Source organism: Tetrahymena thermophila (assembly GCF_000189635.1).
Source record: "Tetrahymena thermophila SB210 genomic scaffold scf_8254667, whole genome shotgun sequence".
NCBI classification, from domain to species: Eukaryota; Ciliophora; class Oligohymenophorea; order Hymenostomatida; family Tetrahymenidae; genus Tetrahymena; species Tetrahymena thermophila.
Genome location: NW_002476434.1, coordinates 1964639 through 1987957, shown reverse-complemented (window position 1 = coordinate 1987957; position 23319 = coordinate 1964639). Strand labels below are relative to the sequence as shown.

General features: G+C 24.1%; 6 protein-coding genes across 6 annotated transcripts; 3 read left to right on the top strand and 3 right to left on the bottom strand. All coding sequences in view use genetic code 6, as the record gives it.

The window, feature by feature from the left end:
• Positions 1–877: 877 nt before the first annotated feature.
• Positions 878–2971, top strand: TTHERM_00039300 (hypothetical protein; the record flags this gene model as incomplete). The annotated part of the gene is made up of 1 exon (XM_972138.1): positions 878–2971. The coding sequence occupies one exon, from the start codon at positions 878–880 to the stop codon at positions 2969–2971; it is 2094 nt and encodes a 697-aa protein (XP_977231.1).
• Positions 2972–3994: 1023 nt separating this feature from the next.
• On the bottom strand, positions 3995–5120 carry TTHERM_00039290 (inhibitor of apoptosis-promoting Bax1 protein; the record flags this gene model as incomplete). Its single annotated transcript, XM_972137.3, has 5 exons — positions 3995–4117; positions 4188–4425; positions 4483–4545; positions 4601–4674; positions 4824–5120. 5 exons carry the CDS (start codon positions 5118–5120, stop codon positions 3995–3997), a joined length of 795 nt encoding a protein of 264 aa, XP_977230.1.
• An 810-nt stretch (positions 5121–5930) lies between these two features.
• On the bottom strand, positions 5931–7069 carry TTHERM_00039280 (ankyrin repeat protein; the record flags this gene model as incomplete). Its single annotated transcript, XM_972136.2, has 5 exons — positions 5931–6106; positions 6218–6398; positions 6459–6680; positions 6859–6963; positions 7016–7069. 5 exons carry the CDS (start codon positions 7067–7069, stop codon positions 5931–5933), a joined length of 738 nt encoding a protein of 245 aa, XP_977229.2.
• A 366-nt stretch (positions 7070–7435) lies between these two features.
• Positions 7436–10679, top strand: TTHERM_00039270 (hypothetical protein; the record flags this gene model as incomplete). Its single annotated transcript, XM_972135.2, has 2 exons — positions 7436–10435; positions 10536–10679. 2 exons carry the CDS (start codon positions 7436–7438, stop codon positions 10677–10679), a joined length of 3144 nt encoding a protein of 1047 aa, XP_977228.2.
• A 1991-nt stretch (positions 10680–12670) lies between these two features.
• Positions 12671–20818, top strand: TTHERM_00039260 (transmembrane protein, putative; the record flags this gene model as incomplete). Its single annotated transcript, XM_972134.2, has 14 exons — positions 12671–12728; positions 12831–13279; positions 13364–13597; positions 13654–13812; positions 13872–14118; positions 14205–14620; positions 14679–14850; positions 15092–16155; positions 16217–16654; positions 16857–17188; positions 17245–17552; positions 17603–18673; positions 18734–19242; positions 19295–20818. 14 exons carry the CDS (start codon positions 12671–12673, stop codon positions 20816–20818), a joined length of 6981 nt encoding a protein of 2326 aa, XP_977227.2.
• A 572-nt stretch (positions 20819–21390) lies between these two features.
• TTHERM_00039250 (hypothetical protein) lies at positions 21391–23189 on the bottom strand (the record flags this gene model as incomplete). Its single annotated transcript, XM_972133.3, has 2 exons — positions 22789–23189; positions 21391–22255 (listed from the first exon to the last, which is right to left on the bottom strand). The coding sequence occupies exons 1-2, from the start codon at positions 23076–23078 to the stop codon at positions 21391–21393; spliced, it is 1155 nt and encodes a 384-aa protein (XP_977226.1). The 5' UTR covers positions 23079–23189.
• Between the last annotated feature and the right edge of the window lie 130 nt (positions 23190–23319).

The following is a 23319-nucleotide window of genomic DNA, read 5'->3' as shown; positions in this document are numbered from 1 at the left end:
TCATAAAATGTGTTTAATTTTTATAAATTACTTTTTAAAGAGAAATTATAAATGAAAGTAAGTTTTTCTAAGATTGTTTAAATTATAATTCAATAATATATTAATATTCTAACACATTAGTTTAATAAGTTTAAATTAAACAAAACTATTTATTCTTAAATTTTATAATAAAAATGAGTAAAATTTTAAGATAAAATCTAAAAATATTTAAATAAAATATTTTTTTAAACATAAAAAACACATCACAATCAAAATCCTTAAATTAAATAATTTCTAAATAATAAATAAATAAAATGTTAAGATAAAACCTTTCTCTTTTAATAACCTACCTTTAAATTCAATTTTAAAGCTATTTCTCATTTATTTACCTTTATCAAAGTAGAAATACCATGATACAATACATTTAAAATATTACAAAAAAAATTAAATATTTAAGAGATAATTAAAAGAATCAATAATATTGATAAATATTTTTCATTTTATAAGTATTAATAATCTAAAAATTAGATAATTATTATATTTATAAAACTATTAAATTAAATATTGAAGACTGAAAATTGAATATATAAATACAGATCTAAATTTTAGATAAATATAAATATTTATAATCAAAATAATCTAAAAAAGTGTGTATGTATTTTTAGAATAGTGATAAATAAAAAAATTATAATTTGAAAAAATCCATATTTTAATTAAACAAATATATAATTTGTAATAAGATATTTATTGATGGTAATTAATTATCAAAAAATATAATTTTTATATATTTCTCAAATTTATTTTTTAATGCGAATGGTTATTAATAATTATTTAGAGAAGTTAATCAATTTAGAATAAAAATAATCATAACTGAATAATTATTTGTCAATTAATCAATATGATTGATTTTACATGGTATGGAAAAAAAGTACTCGAAAATTAAGACAGTCATTTCAGTTCAGCAGACAGCTAAGAAAGCCTGCAAAATAATAGAAGCAGGTAACATACTAGAAGAATGAGCTTAAATTAAACACCTTTCTTCAATCATATGAATTAAGATTAGGAAGAAATAAATTCAATATAATAAAAGGAAGAAGGTTTAAAAACTCCTTTAAGTGCCAGAAATTCTACCAAAAAAGAACATTCATATAGTGTTAACAAAAATAAAGATTAATTGAAAGACATTATGAAAGATTATCCATAATTTAATAGTTAAGTAGCAGCTGATTATTTTTTAAACTTAAATAATTCTAGGTTGCAATCATTCCATAACAAATAAATGAAGAAATCTTCGTAAAAGCTAGATAGTTCAGATAGAAATAACTCTATTAAAAGTTAGAAATAAAATCATGATTAAAATTAAGATGAAAATATCAGCATGCTTGATAGTTTAGAGAGAGATTTCAATATATAAAATGAAATTTATAAACTCAGATACCAAAAAATTTCTTTTCCCTAAAAGTATAATTAATAAAGCTAAGATTAAAGTTCTTTAAGAAATCTATTAAATAGAATGCCTTTAAATACAATATCAAGAAATAGCATTGAATAGTTGAAAAAAAATGACTAAATTGAGTAGGGTGATGATACTACAGTTACAATAAAAATGCCTAAATTAACAAGTGAAAATACTTAAATACTAGAAATACCATAAATAACTCCAAGGAGAGGTTAGATTCAATAAATTAAATAAAACCCAAACAACTCAGAATCAAACAAGAAAATTTATAAAAATCCTTAAAATATACCAAAAGAATAATAACTTTCAAATTAGTAAAGACAACGAAGAACTTCATTTGATAGAGATTCTGATTTATAAAGCTTCTCTAAATAAAATAGAAATTCAATAAATAGCTTAGATTCTAAATAGTTTTAATAAAAAAATGTTTAAAATGCTTTAAAAAATAATTACTTCATGAAAGAATAAAATAAATAATATATTAATAGAGAAAATAATTTTAAAAATATAACTTAATCGACTAACAGTGAAATATAGAATGATGAAGATGATAGTAAAAGCTTAAATTTGGTTTAGCAAAAGATTAGTAAAAGATAACAAATTTCAAACCATAACAAATCAAACGAAGAAGTTATTCAAGAAATTTATAAAGATATAAAGGAAAACAACAACAATAAAAACGACTCTTACTCAAAAGAAAGCATGACGGAAAAAAATAAATAAGAAGAAAAATATAACGAATAATAATAGAAAGAGTTGAACAGATTTATCTATAAAATACAAAAATAAGTAGGTAATTACAGATATAGTGAAGCTATTTAAAAATTTTATGAGTTTGAAAAGAAATATTCTATTGATTCAGTTAATTAGTAATCGTAGTTAGGTAATTCTAGCAACAACATGAAAAAATCTATATAATTTGCATATGCTACTTAATAATCAGTAAATTAGTCTAAGCGTTCAAAAAATGAAAACTAAACTTTAGATACAATGAACAGTTCATAAAGTTAGCAAAATTCTTAAATCATAGAAAAATAAAAAAAAAACAATGAAATGAAATAAAGTGTAAAAAGTTAAACAAGTTAAACAATTTAAGAAATAACTTAACAAGATTAATATTTGGATCAAATGGATTCGAAAATAAACAAAGCTTTCTAAGAGCAAAGAAGATAATCAAACACATAGAAAAATAAATTATTACAAAGTAATGGTAAGGAACAATTACAAAACTTAGTTTAAAATAGGGCAAACAGCCAAGATTTCTAAAAAAGACAAGAAAATTTAGATCAAAATTAAATGACAGACAAGATAGACTTGAAGAAATATAAGAATACTAATAATAGAAATTCTTAGAACTAATTAAGTCCAGAAAAGCTGAAGCTATTAAGTGTGCCTCGCTACTTATCAGAAAGAGCTTAATAAAAAAAACTAAAATATTAATTTTGTGGAAGATAAAAATGCTTTTCACCAGATTAAAATGATTAAAATATTTATAAAGAATATTAAAATTTATTAAAGACAAATAAAATATGAAAATTTATTTTGCATTTGATCTTCATTTTTTCAAATATTAAAGATTAATTAATTAATTTTAAAATAAAAATTTATTATTTTAATATCTTAATAGACATATTTTCTCAAATTTGTTTACAAAAAATATATTTAAAAATATTTTTATAAATTATTTTTACTTCCTATTTTAAATAATAAAATTTAATGCTTTAAAATAAAGTATTAAACTAAAAAATAGAGTGAAAATGATATCACAATTTTAGATTTTATTGAAATATAATATTATTAGCAAAAACAATTGAATGAGGTTAAATAACAAGATATTTTTAATATGATTACTTTATCAAATACTTCTTAGAAAAATATTAATATCAATCAATATAAATGAGGTTTAACTTAATTAATTAGTTTAGATATATTTATAATTAAAATGAATTAAAATAATTATTCATTAAAATTAAAATTAATTTTAAAAAATGCATAAAAATTGAGTAAGGTTAAGCCACAAGATATTTTTAATATGATTACTTTATCAAATACTTCTTAGAAAAATATTAATATCAATCAATATGAATGAGGTTTAACTTAATTAATTAGTTTTGAAAATTGAATTAAAATTTATACACAATTAAAATTAATTAAAATAAATATTCAATAAAAATTAATTAAAATAAATATTCAATAAAAATTCATTTTTATTGTAATCAATATAAATATTAAAATATGTTTAAATTTTGAAAGTTAGTTAAAAAAATATTACTTAGTGTTTAATTTGTTTGAAATTTTAGTTATTTAGATATTTAACTATGAGAAATTAGATAAGAGATTGATTTTAATTTATTGATATTTGTATAATTAATACAGAGTTTATTTGTGAACCCATGCATATATAATATATAAGATTACTTTTCAGCAACAAAAAGAAACAAAATATAAAAAACTTTTAATTCGATTATATATATATAATTCAAAGTTTTCCTAATTTTTGATTATTTAGAAGTACAATGTTTTACTTATTATTTACTCATGAAATAATTCATTGATTCATTTACCTTTTGATCTAATGATTATCTCTAATATTCTTAAAAAGAGTCTAATTATATCAATGTATAACATTAAAGCACCAAGGATATAGTCATCTATAGAAAGTTCAAAATATTTACCACCCTATTTTTTAATTTTATTGTTATATCATTTTTTTTAAATATTAAATTATTGATTAAAGTTATTTTATTACTACTACAATCTAGGTGTCATAAACAATGTAAATTCCATAGATAATAGCTGTGATAGAACAAGCTACTATTTCTAAGACATAGTTATTGTAAAATACAAGTAGAATAGAAGATAAAATAAAAGAAGAAAGCATAACAAATAATAACCCTCCACAGAATGAGAAATCTTGCTTTGTAGTAAATGCATAAACAGTTAGAGAGATAGTGATACCAATTGTAAAGAATGCGGCAAGTAAAACTCTGAAATAAATAAAAAATATATTTTATTTAAAATAACCAACAAATTTTAATATTTACAAATTTCTCCCTTCGTAATCTGGTTGACCAGATTCAGTCCAGCTAATCAAAGCACAAAAGAAACTTTTATTAAGAAATCAGCATAAAAAATAAATACATGATTTAAAAATAGAATTACCTGACAATATAGCTTTCACAAACAGTGAACAAACCAAGAAGGATATAGTTGGCTGGGACAATTCTACTTACATTCTTTAAATTTTAAAATAAAAGTTTGAAGAATTCTTAATTTGTGTTAAAATGCTTGATGATGATTGAATTAATTTTAATAACAAAAATGACAATTTAAATAAATATTTTTTAAAAGAAAGCAAATATTTAAAATTTATTAAAAGGTTTACTTTATTGCAAAACATAGCGAGTAAAATGGAAAGCGAAACAATAATAGAAAGAACAAGTGTTGCAGGGCTAGTAATTAAATAAGCACCAAAAGTAGGATTATACATTCCTGCATAGCATACCAATGCAGTCAATAAAAGTTATGTTAACAATATAGAGTAAACTTTTCTAATGAATTAAATTCTAAAGCTAGGACTATTAATCAGAGATTTAGTAGAAAATTCTTCAGATGAAGAGCTTTGCTAACCTTCATAGAGGTATGCAGCATCTTACTGATATCTATTTGCTTCAATATCCATAATTTTTAAAAAATTATCTATTCTCTTAAATTTTCAGTATTAGTTTTTATATAATAATTAATTATCTCAAAAATTTCACCTTTTATCTAAAATATTGTATATTAAAAATGCATCTTATCACAAAAAAATATTTCGAAAGTAATTAGAATTTTAAGCTAATTAAAAAAGTTTATGTTTTTTAGAATAATATTTTTCTATTTTATCATTTGGATCTACCCAAATGATTATAGTCAAATGAAGATATCATAAATAAGTTAATATAGTATTTAACTAACATTGTATATCAAATCTAATTTACTAATATTTCAAATTTTTAGTAAAATATGAATTATTCTATAAATATATAAATAAATATAAAAATAGGCCTTTAAATTATTATGCTCTTTTCACATAATAAATAGAATGAAATCAATTCTTGTAAATTCAAAGTTTAATAATAAAATAAATTATAATTAATTCAAAGAAATTAACTTTTAACGCTTACTTAATTTATTCTAAAATCATATTTTGAGATAAGTTTAAAAATATTAAACATCTTAAATAGCCAATTTTTGAAGTTATTTATATAAAAATATAGTTAAAATGATAAATTTCAAAGAAATATAAAATATTATTTTTTATGATTGTTTAGAAGAAGATTTAATTTAGAAAATAAATATAATGTTTAGTTTACACATTTGAGAAAAAATGTATTATGGTTATTATAATAGTTAAAATAATTTAATTTATATTTATTAAATTTGGAAATATTAATTATATTATATAAATGTAGTTAAGTAATTATAAGGATTTAACTTCTTTATTCATTGTTCAGATGTATTTTAATACTTCTTTTAGCTCGTTTTTATTTAGCTTTTAAACTAGAAAAACTTATTAATCTTGAGAATTTTACTCTGTTGAAGATTACTCACATTTAGTATTTTATTCAGTAGCCTTTTCTATTAGACTCTGTCTTATAAAAAGCAAATTTTATCTTTCTATTAATTCTAATTTTTTGGTTAAGTTAAATAATTATTAAAGTGATAGTTTAAATTAAAATTAAATTTATACAGGAGTTATTAATAGAATAAATTTCGTAATGAAAAAGAAATATTTACTTTGCTTTTCTATCTTATACTAATATAAGAATTATAACATCTCACCATTTAGTCTGATTTAGCCGTTAAAGTTATGCAATTCAAAGATTTTATTGTAGTCAGCACCATTATCAAGCAAGAATTTAGCCATTTTATAATTTCCCTTAAGTAGCACTGTATAAGTTGGATTTAAGATTAGAAACTTTATTTATAAGTAAATATAATTTAAAATAAGTTTAATCAATAAATTTTCTCATTTTACTTTATTTTATGTATCTGAATCAAGATTTGGTTTATAATCAAGGAAAATTTCAACAATTTCCTATAAATCCCAGTGACAAGCCATTAAAAATGATGATCTTCCTCCGTGATCAGCTTTATTGATGTCAGCTCCTTGTTCTAGTAGAAATTTTATGATCTTCTTTCCTTCTTCTAAATGATCTATTGAGTAACAAACAGCTGCCATTAAAAAAGTTAAACCTCTCTTTATATAAATTAAATAAATAGTTTAAATTAAATTTATCTTTGTATTTACTATCAAATTAAAATAAGTTAAAAGAATAAAAATTTAGTGAAAAAATTAAATTTATTTTTCTTTAAAAAGATTGAATAGTTATTTTTTGTAAGGAATTTAATTGTTAAGTGTAAAATATTCAATTTACTTCATCTGAGTAATTGGCATCTATCTAATTGCATTTCCAAATGTTAAGTATATCATCAAGTTAACCTTGTTGTATTTTTTATAAGATTTGCTTGTGAGCATGCTTCTATTTTATTAATATTTATTAAGCAAAAATAATATAAAATAAATAGAAATACCTTTTAATCAGTAAATTTATCAGAAATGAATCTTTTAAATGAATTTAATATCATTTATATAAATATCTTAATTGATAATATATTTTTTTTAGTTATTATTTATTTGAGAAATTATTTATTTAAAATTTAATTATCTAATTCATAGTCATAATTTTGTATATTTTAAGTAAGGTTTATTAAATTTAAATATATTGACTTATACAAAGATAGATTTCCTTCTTTTTCATTATAATTCCTTGTAGGAATGTTTTTATTGGTAGGGAGTTATTGATGATCTTTTATTTTCTAAAAAAAAAGCAAATTTTGAATTATTTCATTTGAATTAGTTAAAGATTTATTCATTGATAATAGCTGCTTAATTTGTAATAGATACAAACTAAAAATTTTTTGCCTTTAAAATTTGAATTAAATTAAATAGTTATGTCCTCCACTTATAGAGATAGCGCTAAAAAGTTAGATTGTCTATTCGATGATTTTATGAAAAAAGTAAATACAAATCCATCTTTGTAATCTTAGACATAATAGCTGCAGTAAACTGGATCTTAGCAAGGATTAAATACTTAAAAATAAAATTAGCGCTCAAATTTAAGTCCATATATGAATAGCAGTTCACCCTATAATGCAACAGATATTCCTTCATTAGAGAATAGATCACTTGCTCACTCTAATTCAGCATTTTAAATTTATTCATAATAAACAGGCACTTCTTCTAATGGTTTTTAAGGAGCACCTCCATTGCCAGTTAAGCAAAGCAGCGGAAGCAATTCTTAATTCAATCGTAAGAATAGCTTAAACTAAATAAATCAAGATTAGAATCTAAATATAAATGTAGCTTAAGTAGAAAAGGATAATTTATCAAGCAATCAATAAAATGAATTTGAGTTTGATGAAAATAATTAGTACTTTCATGATACATTTCAAAATATGGCAGGGAAGGAACAAGAAGCATAGCCTATAATAAACTAAAAATCTTTAAAATTTGGATCTTAATAATAGTCAGTGCAAACTCATTAAATGAGTTTTAACTAGAGGAGTATTGATGGAAATGATAATTCGAATAATAGGATCTATGTGGATACAAGTAATAAAATTGATGATATTTTTCCATCTGCACAATCGATAATGAGAGGAATTGTACCTCATCCTAATTAAGAAAATAAAAGCTTAAATAGCAATTTAAATAGTTATGTTTTAGGTAATCCATCCAATTAAGGAAGTGTTTTTGGAGGTTAGAATCAAAGATAGAACATAATATTTGAATCTAACTAGCAAATGACATATGGATCATAAATGACTTCCAAAAGATAAGTCACGGAAGGTTCAGTTACTTTAGGATATGGTACTAGTATAAGCACTACTCAAAGGGAGAGCAAGGCATATGCTAATGCAATGAAAGCACTGTAGGCAAAAATTAAGGAGCTTTAAATATAATTAGAATCAAAAGAAAAGGAAATGAGAAACGAAAGAGAGCAGCATTAAGATAATATCTTTAACATGTAAACAATAATAAATGAGAGAGAAGAGGAGCTAAGAGAGAATAGAAGGCAGTTTGAAGAGAGTGAAAGATAAAAAAAGGAAATGCAGCTTGCTTTTGAAGCAGGTGATGCAGAGAAAACAGAAATATTCGAGAGAATGGAAGCAGATTTATCTCTTTTAAATACATAACTAAATGAATGCAGAAACAAGCAATCTAAAACTAAGGAAGAACTTCTAAGCGAAAAATCGGCAAGATAAAGTTTGGAAGAAGATCTTTTATAGTTAAAGTAAGAAAATTAAGAAACAAAGATGAATTTTCACAAACTTTAGGCAGATCATAGAATGCTTCAAGATGAAAAAGAGGAAATTAATCGTAAATATTAATCTGAGAAGATGCAAAAAGAGGAGCATTAAATTAAAAGTGAAAGCAGGTAAAGAGATTTATAAAAGATGAAGGAGCACTACAATGAGTAACTAAGAGAGTTTTAAAATGAATTGAATCTCTTAGAAACGAATTACTCAAGAAAAATATCGGATTTGGAAAAAAGAATAAGTTTATTATAAGAAGAAAATGAAGAGCAAAAGCATTTAATCGATGTAAAGAATGTTGAAATAGAGTAGTTATAGATAAATCTCTAGCAAAAATAAAATGAATGGGAAGAGACAAGAGTCAGATTAATCACCAAACAGAGAAAACTTATTGATTAAATTCACACCCTTAAATAGCATAAAGCTGCATCAACAATTTCAAGTTCTTCTTCAAGAAGAAATTTAAACGATCATCATGAAGAAGACATCTTACTTTCTTCGAATAAATCGAGAACACAAAAAAAGCTAACTAGCAGCAGTAGTAACTAGCAGGTTGCTAATAAGAGTCGCCGCAATTCATCTACTTCTAGGTCTCCTACCCCGTCTAAGTAGATGAATAAAAATGGTTAACTTATATAATCTTTTTCAAATACAACTATAGCAGCTAACACTCAAAGAGTCAATAATAGTGAAATGACTTAATTGAGCTCTAAAAGAAACAACAACACTATCAACGAATAAACTAACAGATCTATATAACTAAATGATTAAGCAAATAATAACATTTATTCTCAAAACACAACAAAATCCCCAATTAATGAGCATAAAATCTAGTAAAAATCATACCAATTTACAAATTAAACATCTTTAATAAATAACAATACAATGAGAAGCTCTTCATAATCTCCACCTCCTCAATCTCGCTCACCAAACAATGTATCGCCTATTTCTAGAGGTCACTCTAAAACATTACCTTCTACCTCATAGTTTAAACCCAATAGTTATATTTAATCATAGCAGTAGTAATAACAATAACCCTTAGAAGGGACTGCAAGATTAGGAGTTTTAAACTAAGAAAATTTTGATACTCCTCTTTTTTAAAATGAACTGATTAGACAAAAGTCTAGCAGAGAGATAGCATAGTAAAGTGTTGTTAGTACAATTGATTATGAATAACATTAAGGATAGTAGCACAATTAAGTAGTTGGTTAATTAGGTATAGCCCAAAATGAGTTAGAAAACGATGAGAAAGGAGTGCCTACATTACAGATGAATAATGATTCATTTTTCTATAATTAATATATCATGGGACCTGCCTCTACAAACACTAATCAAAATAACTAAATAAATAACAATTCAACTATTTTGAACAACAATAGTAGACTTAATGTAAGTTAGCTATAAAATTATAGTCATATAGACCAAAGTCAGTAGCTAAATTTAAGCAATAATAACATTTCTTATACTCAAAGTCAAAGCATAAATACAGTTTAAAACTAAAATACAAATACATCCACCACCTAAGGATAAGAAACAAATGACAGATATGAGTTTATCCTTAAATAAATCATTGAAGCTGAAAAGGAATCTATCTCGCTAAGTAGCCAATTTTAGAATATACTCAATGAATCAGGCGTAAATTTTTTTTAATTTTAAAGTTTAACTTGATTGTTTATAATTAAGAATTAAAATAAAAATTAATTATTTAATTTTAAAACTATTTTAAATTAAAAAGAAAACAGAAGATTCCAAAAAGAAGCATGAGTACAGAGGAAGGCTCATAGAATTAAATGAATAAATTAATAAAAACAATCAAAAATTATTTGCATTAAAACGTAAAGAGTAAGAATTCCTAGATTAAATGAATAGTAATTTTTGAAAATAATTCGCTAATTTAAATAGCTAAATGAAATTCACATATTATTTGATTATTTCCTTCTACTTTTAAGAAAAGAAAAAAAATGTATAAAAATATTATAAATTCTAAAATTAATTATTATATTAAATCCTCTAAATATTTATAAAATCTTTGTAAAATCAGTACACCATTTTAATTATTTATATTTATTTACTTCTGTATTTTATTTGATTTTTAAAAAAATTATTAGTAGTAATAATTTATTTTTCATAGTTGAAAATATTTCATTTTTAAATATTTAAAAATTAAATTAATTTTACTAACAAAATATTAAGCACATAGGAATATTTTTAAAAATAATCTTTAAAATAATTTTAAAAATGCATTTAAAGTCAGTATTTTAAGATAAAAAGATAATTTGAATTTAATTTTAGAATAGTAATTAGTTATGTATGTTTGTTTTTACACCTACCAAATTTTCAAGTATTGATAGTGAAATATTAAAAGAGAGTGCTTTTGAGTGATTAGATTTATTTATATTGAATTTTACCTCATTTAATAAAGATCTTAAAATTTATAAATATGTTTAAAGATGCTTGATTTCTAAAAATTTATTTCTTGATCATTTTAATTAATTTACAAAAATAATTATGATGTTAGTTTGTTTATTTATTTATTTATCAATACTTTTAAAAATAAAGATAATAAATTTTAGATTCTGATTCAAGAAAAATATAAACTAATTAGTTGATTAAATCAAATTTTTTATCAAGTATAAAAATTAAAAGAATATGACAAAAAGCTTGCAAATGTTATTTTAAATTAATATGAATTTAAATATTAACCATACAAATATAATTCAATTTTCGAGAAATTTAAATAAATTAGGAGAATAAAAGTAGGGTTTAACTTTTGTTTGTTTCTAATTTATACAAATAAATCTTGATTATTGCGTTTTGTAGTTTATTGAGAAGTTTTCAATTTCCAGAGATCTTAATTTTTATGGTTTTAGATTAAATTAAAAAAATCACATTAAGATTTAGCCTGAAATCAGAATAGATCAAGAAGTTTCAAAATAGATTTTGATATTTTAAATAAAAATTGATTTATTTATTTATTTTTATAAAAAGTCTTTTAATTTTTAATTGGTTGTTATGGAAAATTAAAAGGTTTATAAAATTAATTAAATTTAAGTTATTTTTTGGTTTATAGTAATTGATAATATATTTTTTTATACTTTGGAATTGTAAGAAAAGGAATAAAATTTTTTTTATTAACTGGCCAAGTTGTATCGTCTGTTAGAGAATCCAGGAATATTAATTATCTCATAAAGATATTAGTGAATAATAAATAATAAGGTTGTTAAAAATAATAAATTGATTGAAATATGGTTGTTTAATAAAAATGAATGGATAATAACCATAAAAAAATAGTTATATAGTCTTTGAAGAAGAAAAGAAAACTTAATGGATATTAAAATTAATAATAAATTCAATAGGAATAAATATAAAAGCAATTTGTGGTATTAGCCAGTCAGTCAGTCATTCATTATTAATTGATAGAGAAAAAAATAAAAATATCTATTTTCCTATCAAATTAATTAAAATTAAGCTTAATTTGTGTTTTCAATTATTTTTCTTTTTTGCTTATTGTAATTATTTCATTACCATTGCTGCTAATTATTTATTTAATATGTGATAATAAATATTTTTGTAATTAACTATTTTGTCTGTTTATTAAAAACAATACTAAAAAATAAATAAATAATTATAATAATCATATAAAACATACATTCACATTTATCTTATTTTAAGCTTTAGAGCATAGCAGGAATAGGAAACAATTTAATAGTCAATTTCATAGCAGCTCTCTAAATTAGCTACAAAGTTATTTGCATTCATTACAGCTGATATATTAAGAAATTTGGAGCAGGCTAGCAATAAAACTCTAAAAAAAACACCTAATTAAAATTAACTATTAGCAGATTAGATTAATTATTAAACATTTATAAAATGAAAAATCTTGTTAACTATTTAAGCGCATTAATATTGATGCTATTGCACATGATAGGTAAATTAAAAATTAATTAAGATAAAATTCAACAGAATAAAAATGACAAAAGACAATATAATTTGAACTTGTAATTAACATTTTTATAAAAACTTATAATAGGATAAGTTAGCAGTTAAACACCTTTTAATTCAGTTGCTGTTACTGTACCAACCAACAATAAAGTTTTGGCAACTTCTGACCATCGAATATTATTAAAATTCACTACATCACCTTTAAGTACTATTCCAACAGGAAGCATTCTCTCCATATAAATATCACCTACAAATATTTTTTTTTTTGGAGCTAATTCTCCTGATCCTAGCTCAATAAGATATACTATAGGATCTTAAAGTTAATAGAGTTTAGCATAGGCATCAGTTTAAGCTAATTAATAGGCTTCGTATTATGAATTACTCCTATCTAACATAAATTATAATTTTGCAAATACTGATAATTCTATGGAGGTTGTTTTTACTATGTAAAATGCAAGATGCAACTGCAAAGCTACCTTTTTAGTAACAATTTAAAATCTAGGTGGAGCTACAAAATATTATAGAGGATCAGGAAGTGTAAATAAAATTATTATTAGAAAAAAAATTTTAAAGAGAAAATAAATAATTAGATAAATAAAAATATTATTTTAAAAATATTAGTTTAGTTATACTTAAGAGTAAAGCACTTGTATAAATATGAGTGTGAATGATGGGACTACTGGAAAAAAGGGATTAACTGCTAATTTTAATTTTTAACCAAAATATAATATTTAAGCGAATTCATAAATCCAGATTAAATTTACAAAGTGGTTTCCTGATCTATAAGAGGGAGTATTTTTTGATTTTGGAGACTCAACTAATCTTCCAAGCTCATGTTCTTATATACCTGCTGCAGTATAATATATCTAACTATTTATCAATATAATTTAAAGTATTTCTATAAATTTTAGGGTTAAAATGGCTTGTACAATCCTTCATTTACTTGTACACTTTTTGTCTCTGATCAGACAATAAAATTTTTAAATATTAACTCACTAGTAATGCCAAATAGTTAATAATACCAATTATAATTAACTTAATTTAGAAATCCTTTCTCCACTATGCCTGAGGTATATATTAAGATATTTAAATTGAAGATAATGAAAAAATTTTTTTTAAATAAAAAAAGACTATAAGTCTTTGGATTTCTGAACTGATTCCTTCGGGAGGAGATTATTAGCTAAAAGAATCATGTACTTTTACTACGACTCCAACAACTCCTGTTACGTTTGTTTACACAACTAATCCTGCAACACCAGTTCAGACTTAAGGATCAGTTCAAACATTAACTTTTTAAGGAGTAACAAATACTCCATTTGATACAGGAACCTTCCTAAGAGTCATCTATGACTCTTAAATTGGAATAACATATACTCGTAAATCAAATTTTTTAAATTGACTTATTAATGAATTACAATAAAAAGATTTATTTTCTAAAATTTATTCATAATTTTAAATAAAGCAACTTCATCTTCGGGTACTTCGATTGGGGGAGGAAAAATGTAACTAGATATTTAAAATTTTTTTCCAAGCAGTTTAGCTACTGGCTCACAATACAGCTTTAGTTTGTAAATAACAAATCCTATGTATGCAACTTAGAATAATATTAGCTTTATGATAATGTACAAAAGTTTGTCTTCAACTATTTATTAATAAGAATAAATTTAAAGTGCCTTTCAATATTCAACAATTGCAGGAAGCTTAACTGCATCATTAGTAACAATAGCTGATCCAACTATTTCTGTTATAACTTCATATACATTTTCAATAACTGTTAATTAAAATTATAGTCCAGGACAAATTCTGTATTTCTCATTTCCTGCTTCTTCATTCAGCTTTTCTTCGCCATCATGTTCATGGATTTCTGGAGCAAAAATTGTAATATTTTCCTAAAATTAAAATTGTATTACTAATATGTTGTTTTTTAAACTAAAAGAGCAACTCACTTACCTGCTCTACTTTATCCACTACAGAAATTTAGTCAACAAATATATTTACAAGCTCATTGGTTCCAGGAGATACCTTCTAAATATAGATAAATGGAATTTAAAATCCTCCAAATACAGCACCATCTGCATTTATAACTATTATTACTAAAACAGCTCCAGGTAAATAAATAAATAAATACATATATTATTTATATTTTTTGAAGTATTTAATAGTAAGTAGTAAACAGTAATTTTCTTCATTTTACACTTTATAAAAAATAAATCATATATTTTTATTGATTAAAATATTTAAAATATAAAATAATATTTTTAGTTAAATAATTAAAATGCTCTATTAGAATGGACAAATATTTATAATTATTAAAAAAATACTATCTAATTATATTTTTTAATATAAAAGGGAACAATCCTATTGAATAAAATAGCTCTATCTAAGTCACAGCTTAACCTAAACTGTTAACAGCTTAAATAGCGAGTGTAAGTAGTAATGTTGTATATAGTACAACATCTATTACATTTAATATTACCCCAGCAATATTGGTGCCACAAAGTGGTATGATTTAAATAACATTTCCTTCAGATCTAACATATAATACTAACCCCTCTCTCGTTACTCCAGTTAATTTAGGTAATTTGTTTAGCATTTTTAATAAATCTTTATTTTACAAACAAATAAAATTTAATAATATTTATTATTTCAAATAAATACTAGGGGGCACCACACTTCAAGGCACATATCCTAATCTTTAGATTATTTTAAATAGTTAAGCCCTTGCTGCAAATACTCAAGTTTCATTCACTTTAGTTGGTATAAAAAATCCAACATCTACCAAAGAATCGGCATCTTTTATTATAATAACAATGGATTCACTAGGCAACCCAATTTAAAAAAAGAGTACAGGATTAACTGTACAAATGAATTAAAGAGCAACAACTTCAAGCGTTACAATAACAGGGACAAACTAATTCACTGGAGCTTCCAATGTTAATTACACATTCAAGATAGTTCTTGCTGTCCCATAAACTGGTTCTTGTCTATTCACTATTAATTTTCCAACTTAAATAGCTCTTAATCCATCACCATCATGCTAAATAGGAGTTGGAATTACTTCGATATCTTGCACATTAACTACTAATACTATTAAGGCAACAGTCACATTTGGTACATTTCCTGCTGACTCTACAGTCAGTTTTGTAGTTTCAAATGCAAATAATTACCTCATTTCTGGAGTCTATCCGTTTAGCTTTACATCAGATACAAGTTCAGGATATTTTATAGAAGGAAACCCTACTATTAATTATACTCTTAATCCATCTTAATTAACAACTGCTACTGGGAAAAACATTTAATCCGTAATGACGAAAACAGATAATATTTATTAAATAAATATTACTCCAAAATAAACACTTCCTAGTAATTTACCTTAATCAAATACCTCAGTAGATATTACTCTCCCATCCTAGGTAATATTTTATATTTTAAAATTAAAATAATTTACATCTCATATTAATTTTTCATGAAAAGGTAAATATAATGGGAAATACTGTGTGTTAAGTTATTTCCCCAACAAGTATTACCTGTGTAAATGATTCAGTAAATAAAAAATTTAAGTGTAGTCCAGCTGGAGATTTTTCACAACCAATAGTCATTAAAATTACAAATTTAGGATTTAACTATACTCCAACAGGTTAGAGCGATTCTTTAATAGTTTCAACATCTTATAATGGAAGCCCTATCGATTAATCTAATAATGGAATAACACTAAATCATAACTGTGATCCTAATTGCTTTCAATGCAATCCTATAAATTCAAATACATGTACTTCCTGCTTTGATAGTTCACTAACAGCTAATTATTTACTTTAGGGAACTCAATGTACTAACATATGTGGTCCTGGATATATTGCTCTTACAGGAAATAATGTTTGTTAACCTTGCTAAAATAATTGTGCTACTTGTGTGGTAAAATTTTTTCTAACTTCATTTATGCTTTAATTTTTTTATGATAAATAGTTATTATTTATGAAAGAGCTAATAATTTATTTTTATTATTTGAATTGATATTTAAATAAAAAAATTCTTTTTTTAATTTAACAAATAAATTCATTTTTTATTTATTTTTATTTTTATAAACTTATTTTTTTATTTATTTATTTAAATGTAGACAAATTAAACTACTTGCTCTTCATGCTCTGGAATTTATTATTTGTCTGGGAATAATTGTGTGGCAACTTGTCCTCCTGGATATTATGGAATTAACAATACTTGCTAATAGTGCAGCTCTCCTTGCGCAACATGCTCTGGTTAGAGCACATACTGCTTGACCTGTTTAAACAATGCTCAAAATAATATAAATATCTATTCTTACAAAGGAACCTGTGTATCCTAATGCCCTCAAGATGTTTCTATTCCTTCAAATTATCAATGCTTACCATGTGCTGCTAATTGTGCAAAATGTTAAAGCGATGTGAATAATTGTCTTGTGTGTCAAAGCCCGTATATATTTATTAATATTTATAAACTAAAATATATTCTATTTCTTATTATTTTAGATATTATTTGAACGGAAGTGTATGCGTTTAAACTTGCCCAAACTCTACTTATCCAAACGCAGGAAAATGCTAATCGTGTTTTGCTCCTTGCGATACTTGTTCTGGAGGACCATCTAATTGTACTAGTTGTCAATCACCATACTATGTGTATAACGGAGGATGTGTTAATGCTCCATGCCCTAATGGTACATACTAAATTGATTCAAATAGATCATGCAATAGTTGTCCAAAAGGATGCTTAGCTTGCACTTCTTTAAGCAAATGCACAGTTTGTGATAATTCTTCAGGATATACAGTACTTTACAATAGTAATATTTTATTTAATTTTTAGAAATATAAGTATGACTTTTTTAATTAGATTAATGCTTAACTCAGTGTCCTTAGGATAAACCTTTCCAAACGAGTAGTGGCTGTGAAGCCTGTGATTCTTCTTGCTTGACTTGTAAGAATTCAGTAGATTATTGTACTTCTTGCAGCGGCTCTTTATATTTATATAGTGGAAAATGTATTTCCAGTTGCCCTAATGGATTTGTTAAAAATAGTTTGACAAATACTTGTGAAAATCCTCAAACAAAAGAAACTAGAATCTACTTCCCATACTTAATTGGAGCTTGTATATTTATTGCAATTACAGCTGCATCAAAAATAATGGTTAAATAGAGTTAATTCTTTACTAATGCAACAGCTTTTACATCTATTTTTGAATTTTTAAGCTGGCTCACTACAGGAATATTGATGTTTAATTACAATAGTACTTATGCAGACAAAACTATTGAAGCAGGTTTAGCTGTTTTTTGGTTAGGATTCATCATCTATGTCATTACAAATATTATTGTATTCTTTTATGCTAAAAAAAAATACTTAACTGATATAAGATTCTAGACATGGAGATAGTCTACACGTGGAAATCAACACAGTTCAGTAGTCATTCAAACATTTTCTTTGATATTTTCTTTTAAGTTTTTCCGTTTTATATATGGAAGATTTTTAAATCGCTCATACTTAAGTGCTAGATTTGTTGATAATGATGCTATATTCAAACCTACCAATTTTATATCAATTTTAAGCTATATTTTTTCTAGTACGCTGATCATAACTGGATCAGCTATAGCATGCTACGAGACATAATTAATTCAAGATAATCTATATTATTTTAGCATAGAAGCAATTATACTTACATTAATTATGCTATTCTTTATTATTGGAGATGTTTTTAAAGAGCATGATTATTTTACTCATGACCTTGCTTCAGATAAAAAATCCAGAATTTACATTGATGATGGAACAGCTAAAAAAGATCCTCTAATGTCTATGGATGTTAGAAATGAGCTAGAAAAAAATGTTTTAGAAAAGTCTTTAGCATATGATAGAATGAATAATAGTAATCTGAACAATACAAATACTCTGTTAAAAAACAAAAGTCTAAAAAGTAAGAATTTTTTTATTTATTTATTCAGATAAAGTAAATTTTTATCAATAAAATTAATAGATGGCCAATCATCTATTTAAGAGATAGAGGCTGCAGACTTGAATGAAAGCTCATTGTATAATTCCATGCTAAACTCTTAGCATAAAATAAAAAAACAATAAAATGGAGTTATAGTAGAGGAAGACGGTGAACAATCAAACAGACAAAAGAAAAATGGTAAGGAGTCTTCAATACAAAAATCTGCCACTAAAAATGGGGTTCTATCCCCATCGAATACAGAGCGCTTTGGATAATCTTCTAGATTAAATGGTGATAAAAGCAAACGAGCTAATTCTTAAGAAAATGTAAACAGTAAGGTAGTCGCTTCACAAACTGATATTGTTGGAGCAGCTGGAGCCAAGTTAGCTAAAGATTCATCTAAAAACCTCAAAAAATCTTAGAAATCTTTGAAAGATAAAAACGAGAAAGTAGAATCAAACAAGAACAAAGCTTCATCATCATAATCTCCTGATAAGAATGGAGCTGCTCAATCTTCAAATAAAAGCCCAAAAAATAATAATTTAAATAAGGTAATAAAATTTTTTTATTTAACTTAATTAAAACTAATTTTAACAAAAATAGAGCTAAAAAACCCTAGAACAGAATAAAAAGCTGAATGAAGATGGAGAACAAATATTAAATGGTAAAGACTGTCACCATTTAATAAGAGTTTATGATAAAAACGGAAATAGTAGCAGTAAACCAAATTTAAATTAAACTAATAATATGTCACCCAGTCCTAAGTAGTAAAACGGTAGCAAGAGTCCTTCAAAAGGAGGAAAAAATAAATCTAGTGCTTCACCTAAAAAGAATGGAGTCAAAGGAAAAGATGCTAAAAATAAGTAAAATAGTCAAGGCTTGATTGGCTTGGAAGATGAAATTGAGAGTGCCTATAACCCAACTGAAGGAGGAAGACAGTTTAATGGAATTAAAAACTTATAAACTAATGACAGTAAAGATGTTTATAGCAATAATAGTAGCAATAAGGCCAACGATCATCTTTTACAAGATAAAAAATAAAATCCTGAAGGAGAAAAAAGTGATAATAAAAAAGGTTTTAAAGATAAAAAAATACTTGATGATGCTAGTGGCTTAAATGATGATGCTGACAGTGAAGGCGAAAATATTATTTAAGATACCCCAAGTAATTACAACTATTTAAATATGAGATTTGAAAGCAAAGATTTAATGAATATGTAAAACACAAAACCTTACCATAATAATTTACTGGCTTCAACTGGTATGAAGACTCTACCTGTTAACAATGCTTCTCCTTTGAATTATGGAGCTCCTTCTCCCCTTGATCCTGGATATTCAACATCTTCTTCTCAAATACAGTTTAACTCAGCCTCAAAGGCTCCACTCTATAACTAATTCTTTACGCCTGCAGAATCTCCTACAAGGTAATAATCCTCAACTTTACGCCAATCAGCTAATAATTCCCTCAATCGCAACAAAAGCGGAAAGAAAAAGCTCAGCCTTACTCCATAAAACTATAACTATAGTGCAAATTAATCTCCTTTAAGAAACGGAAATACTTAATCACCCTAAAGAAATGGAAATCATTATTCAATTACTCCAACAAGTAATACGTTTGCAAATAATGCAAATAATATAATGAAAACTCACTCAGATTACGAAGAAGGAATAAAGATATCGAAAATCTTGGAGTAAGAATAGTAAAAAAATGGTAGAAGCACCGTTCAGCCATTTTTTACAACTTAAAAAATGACTTAATCTGATAAGCAGAAATAGGACTACTTGGATAACTATGACTACTCCGTTCCCCATACAACTATCAATGCAAATCATATTAACACCAACGACTTCTAAACAGAATCTTCAAAAGGAAGATCTACTTCAAAAAACAAAGCGAAATCAAACTCTCGTAATCTTAAAACTCTTGATAATGATCCAAAAATAAAACAATTGGAAGATATTTATAATTAAAAGCTTGTACCTTTCTAAAGCAGAGTTGCTTTGAATAATTAATAGCAGAATGCAAGTCATTCTAAAGTTAACAAAAAACCTATTAACGGATTGTCTATAGCAGATCCTTCTAATTTTAGCGATTACGAAGGTGATTAAAATCCTGGCTACTTCTGATTTTTTTAATTCTCTTATTTGAAAGAATTGCTTTGCAAAAATAAAGCAGATTTCTTAAAAAATATAGCTAGAATTAAATTATACTAATAAATATTATAAAAATATATCTTTATATTAAATAATTAATTGTAAACAAAAAATGCTCATCAATTTTGTATTGAATAAACAATTTACTTATTTGCTATTAATAGTTTTTCGAATAAAAAGTAATATAGAAAACAAAGTTATCATATTTTTTTTATTTAAGGTCAATTTTAAAGATAAAAGCTTTAACTTTTGAATAAAATTAAATTAAAATTTATAAATTTTTGTTTAAATAATACAAAAAATCACCATTTTAAATAAAATACATTAAATACTTTTTATTTGAAAAAAAACAAAAAAATTATTGTCTTTATCAATAATAAATTTTATTAGAATTTATCTGGGACCTTTATAATTATTAACAAATATGAAAATCGAAAAAAAATATTTTAATTTTTTATTTAGCTTAGCTTTTTTCTTTTTTTAGATATTTGAAAAAAATACACAAATTGAAATTATAATAGAAAGACCACAATTAAAAAATATAATCAGTTTAAGTTTTTAGGATAAAATAATCCATCATCTTATGCTTTTGAATTTTAATAGAAGAAAGACTGTAATTTGAAATATCCATTTGATGATTAGGTACCTTGCATATTTCTACCTTCATCTGCATAGTCATCACCGTTTGTACAGTTACAGAAATTATACCTGAAATTCTTTTTATGTCCGAAGTCAGCCATTCTACGTGGTAAACTGATTTTATTTAAATATTCAAGCTAATTGGTATCATTGCATTTAAATATTTTATCAGTTTAACTAGATTAAGGCCAAGGGATATATTTTTTTGGTTCACTTAATCTTTATATAAACTCTTTTGATTTAGGATCTTAAAGATTCATTATTTTATTTCCTCCAACAATACACACTGGGAAGTTCCTCATAAGAATTTACTTTGGTTAGCTTAATTCTTTAAGTCTCTAATTCATTTCTTCATCATTCAAATCCCAAACAGGCTCGCTTTAGCCTTATTAAAGTGGTCTCCTTCTAAATTAGCCAACTTATTACTTGAAAATTCTAGAACCATTCATCTTAAGTTCATTTAGAAGTCTGCTTTCATTCATAGATCTACTCATAGGGTGAGGCATAGTAGAATAATATCCACTTTATTTCATTGGAGAAAAGCTTGTATTTGTCTGACTCATTCTTTCTTAGCTTTTATTTTATTCAATATTTGTTGATTAAGCTACATTAGCACTACTAAGTGCTCTCTTTCTTGAGCTTCCAATATTAGTAAATCTTGTTCTGCTCCTATAATTAACACAGTAAAATCCTTTATTTGCTTCAAGTGGGTCTACTCCATCTGTATTGCATCGATTATAGCTCACTCTACTTACACTTGACGGTCTTTAGCTAATTATTTATTACAATATTTAATTTTAATAAAAGATATCAATAATTAAAACTTAAAAGGAAAACAAATTTCAATTAAATGTTCATTTTTTTATGGTTTTAAAAGTTTTTCTAGTCTAAATTTGTATAATATATTGCAAATAATAATCAAATTCATTTAATTATTAATTTTTTTATTGTTTTAACATATTTTTTATTTATGTTGGTCATGGAATAATAGAATTTATTAAAATTTAACAAAATTCAATAATAAATATATTATTTTATTAACTTGTAAATTAGAATGCAAAAATTTATTTTTCTTTCACTTTAATTCTATTGATATCTCTTGTTATTATTTTAGGAGCCAAGTAGAAATTAAACAAAAAACTTCTAAAAACTATAAAAATGTTTTATTTGGCTAAAAATGAATAATTTATTTATTTAAAACATAAACAATTCAAAAGATATTATTAAATAAATCTGCATTCTCTTTTATTCTTTTTAAAGCTAATCCAAGTTCTTTAAACTTATAAAAAAATAATTAAATTTACCTTTGATTAAATGACTTATATTTTTCAGGATCTTATTTAAAGTTATGAGAGCTGGCAAGATACACTCTGGAACCATTCATATTGTACCCTGTAGACATGAGTTCATGCTCTTGAGAATCAATAAAGTTTTTAATTGTTTATTCTTATGCATATTACTGAGTTTTAACTGGTTCAGCATCTTATTAATTTGGGATTGAAGCATTCCTAGAAGCTTAATCTGAACTAGATGGGCGATTCATTCTTCTAAGAGCACTTACATAAGCTTTTGAGTATTTATGAGAGGTATTCATTAAATTCAAATAAAATAATGCTTATTGAAAATCCTTTTTATGTTTAAAATTTTAAATATAGTCTAGAGCTTTTTCGTGAGTAAATTTTGAAAGTTTTAAAATTTATTTGCTGAATAATAATTTTGTTTATTTACTATTTAATTATTAATTATTAATATTAGGCTAAAAATTACTCCTCAAAATATATTGAAATAATTATTGATAATTAATTTAGATAGATATTTGATAAAAAAAATATCCA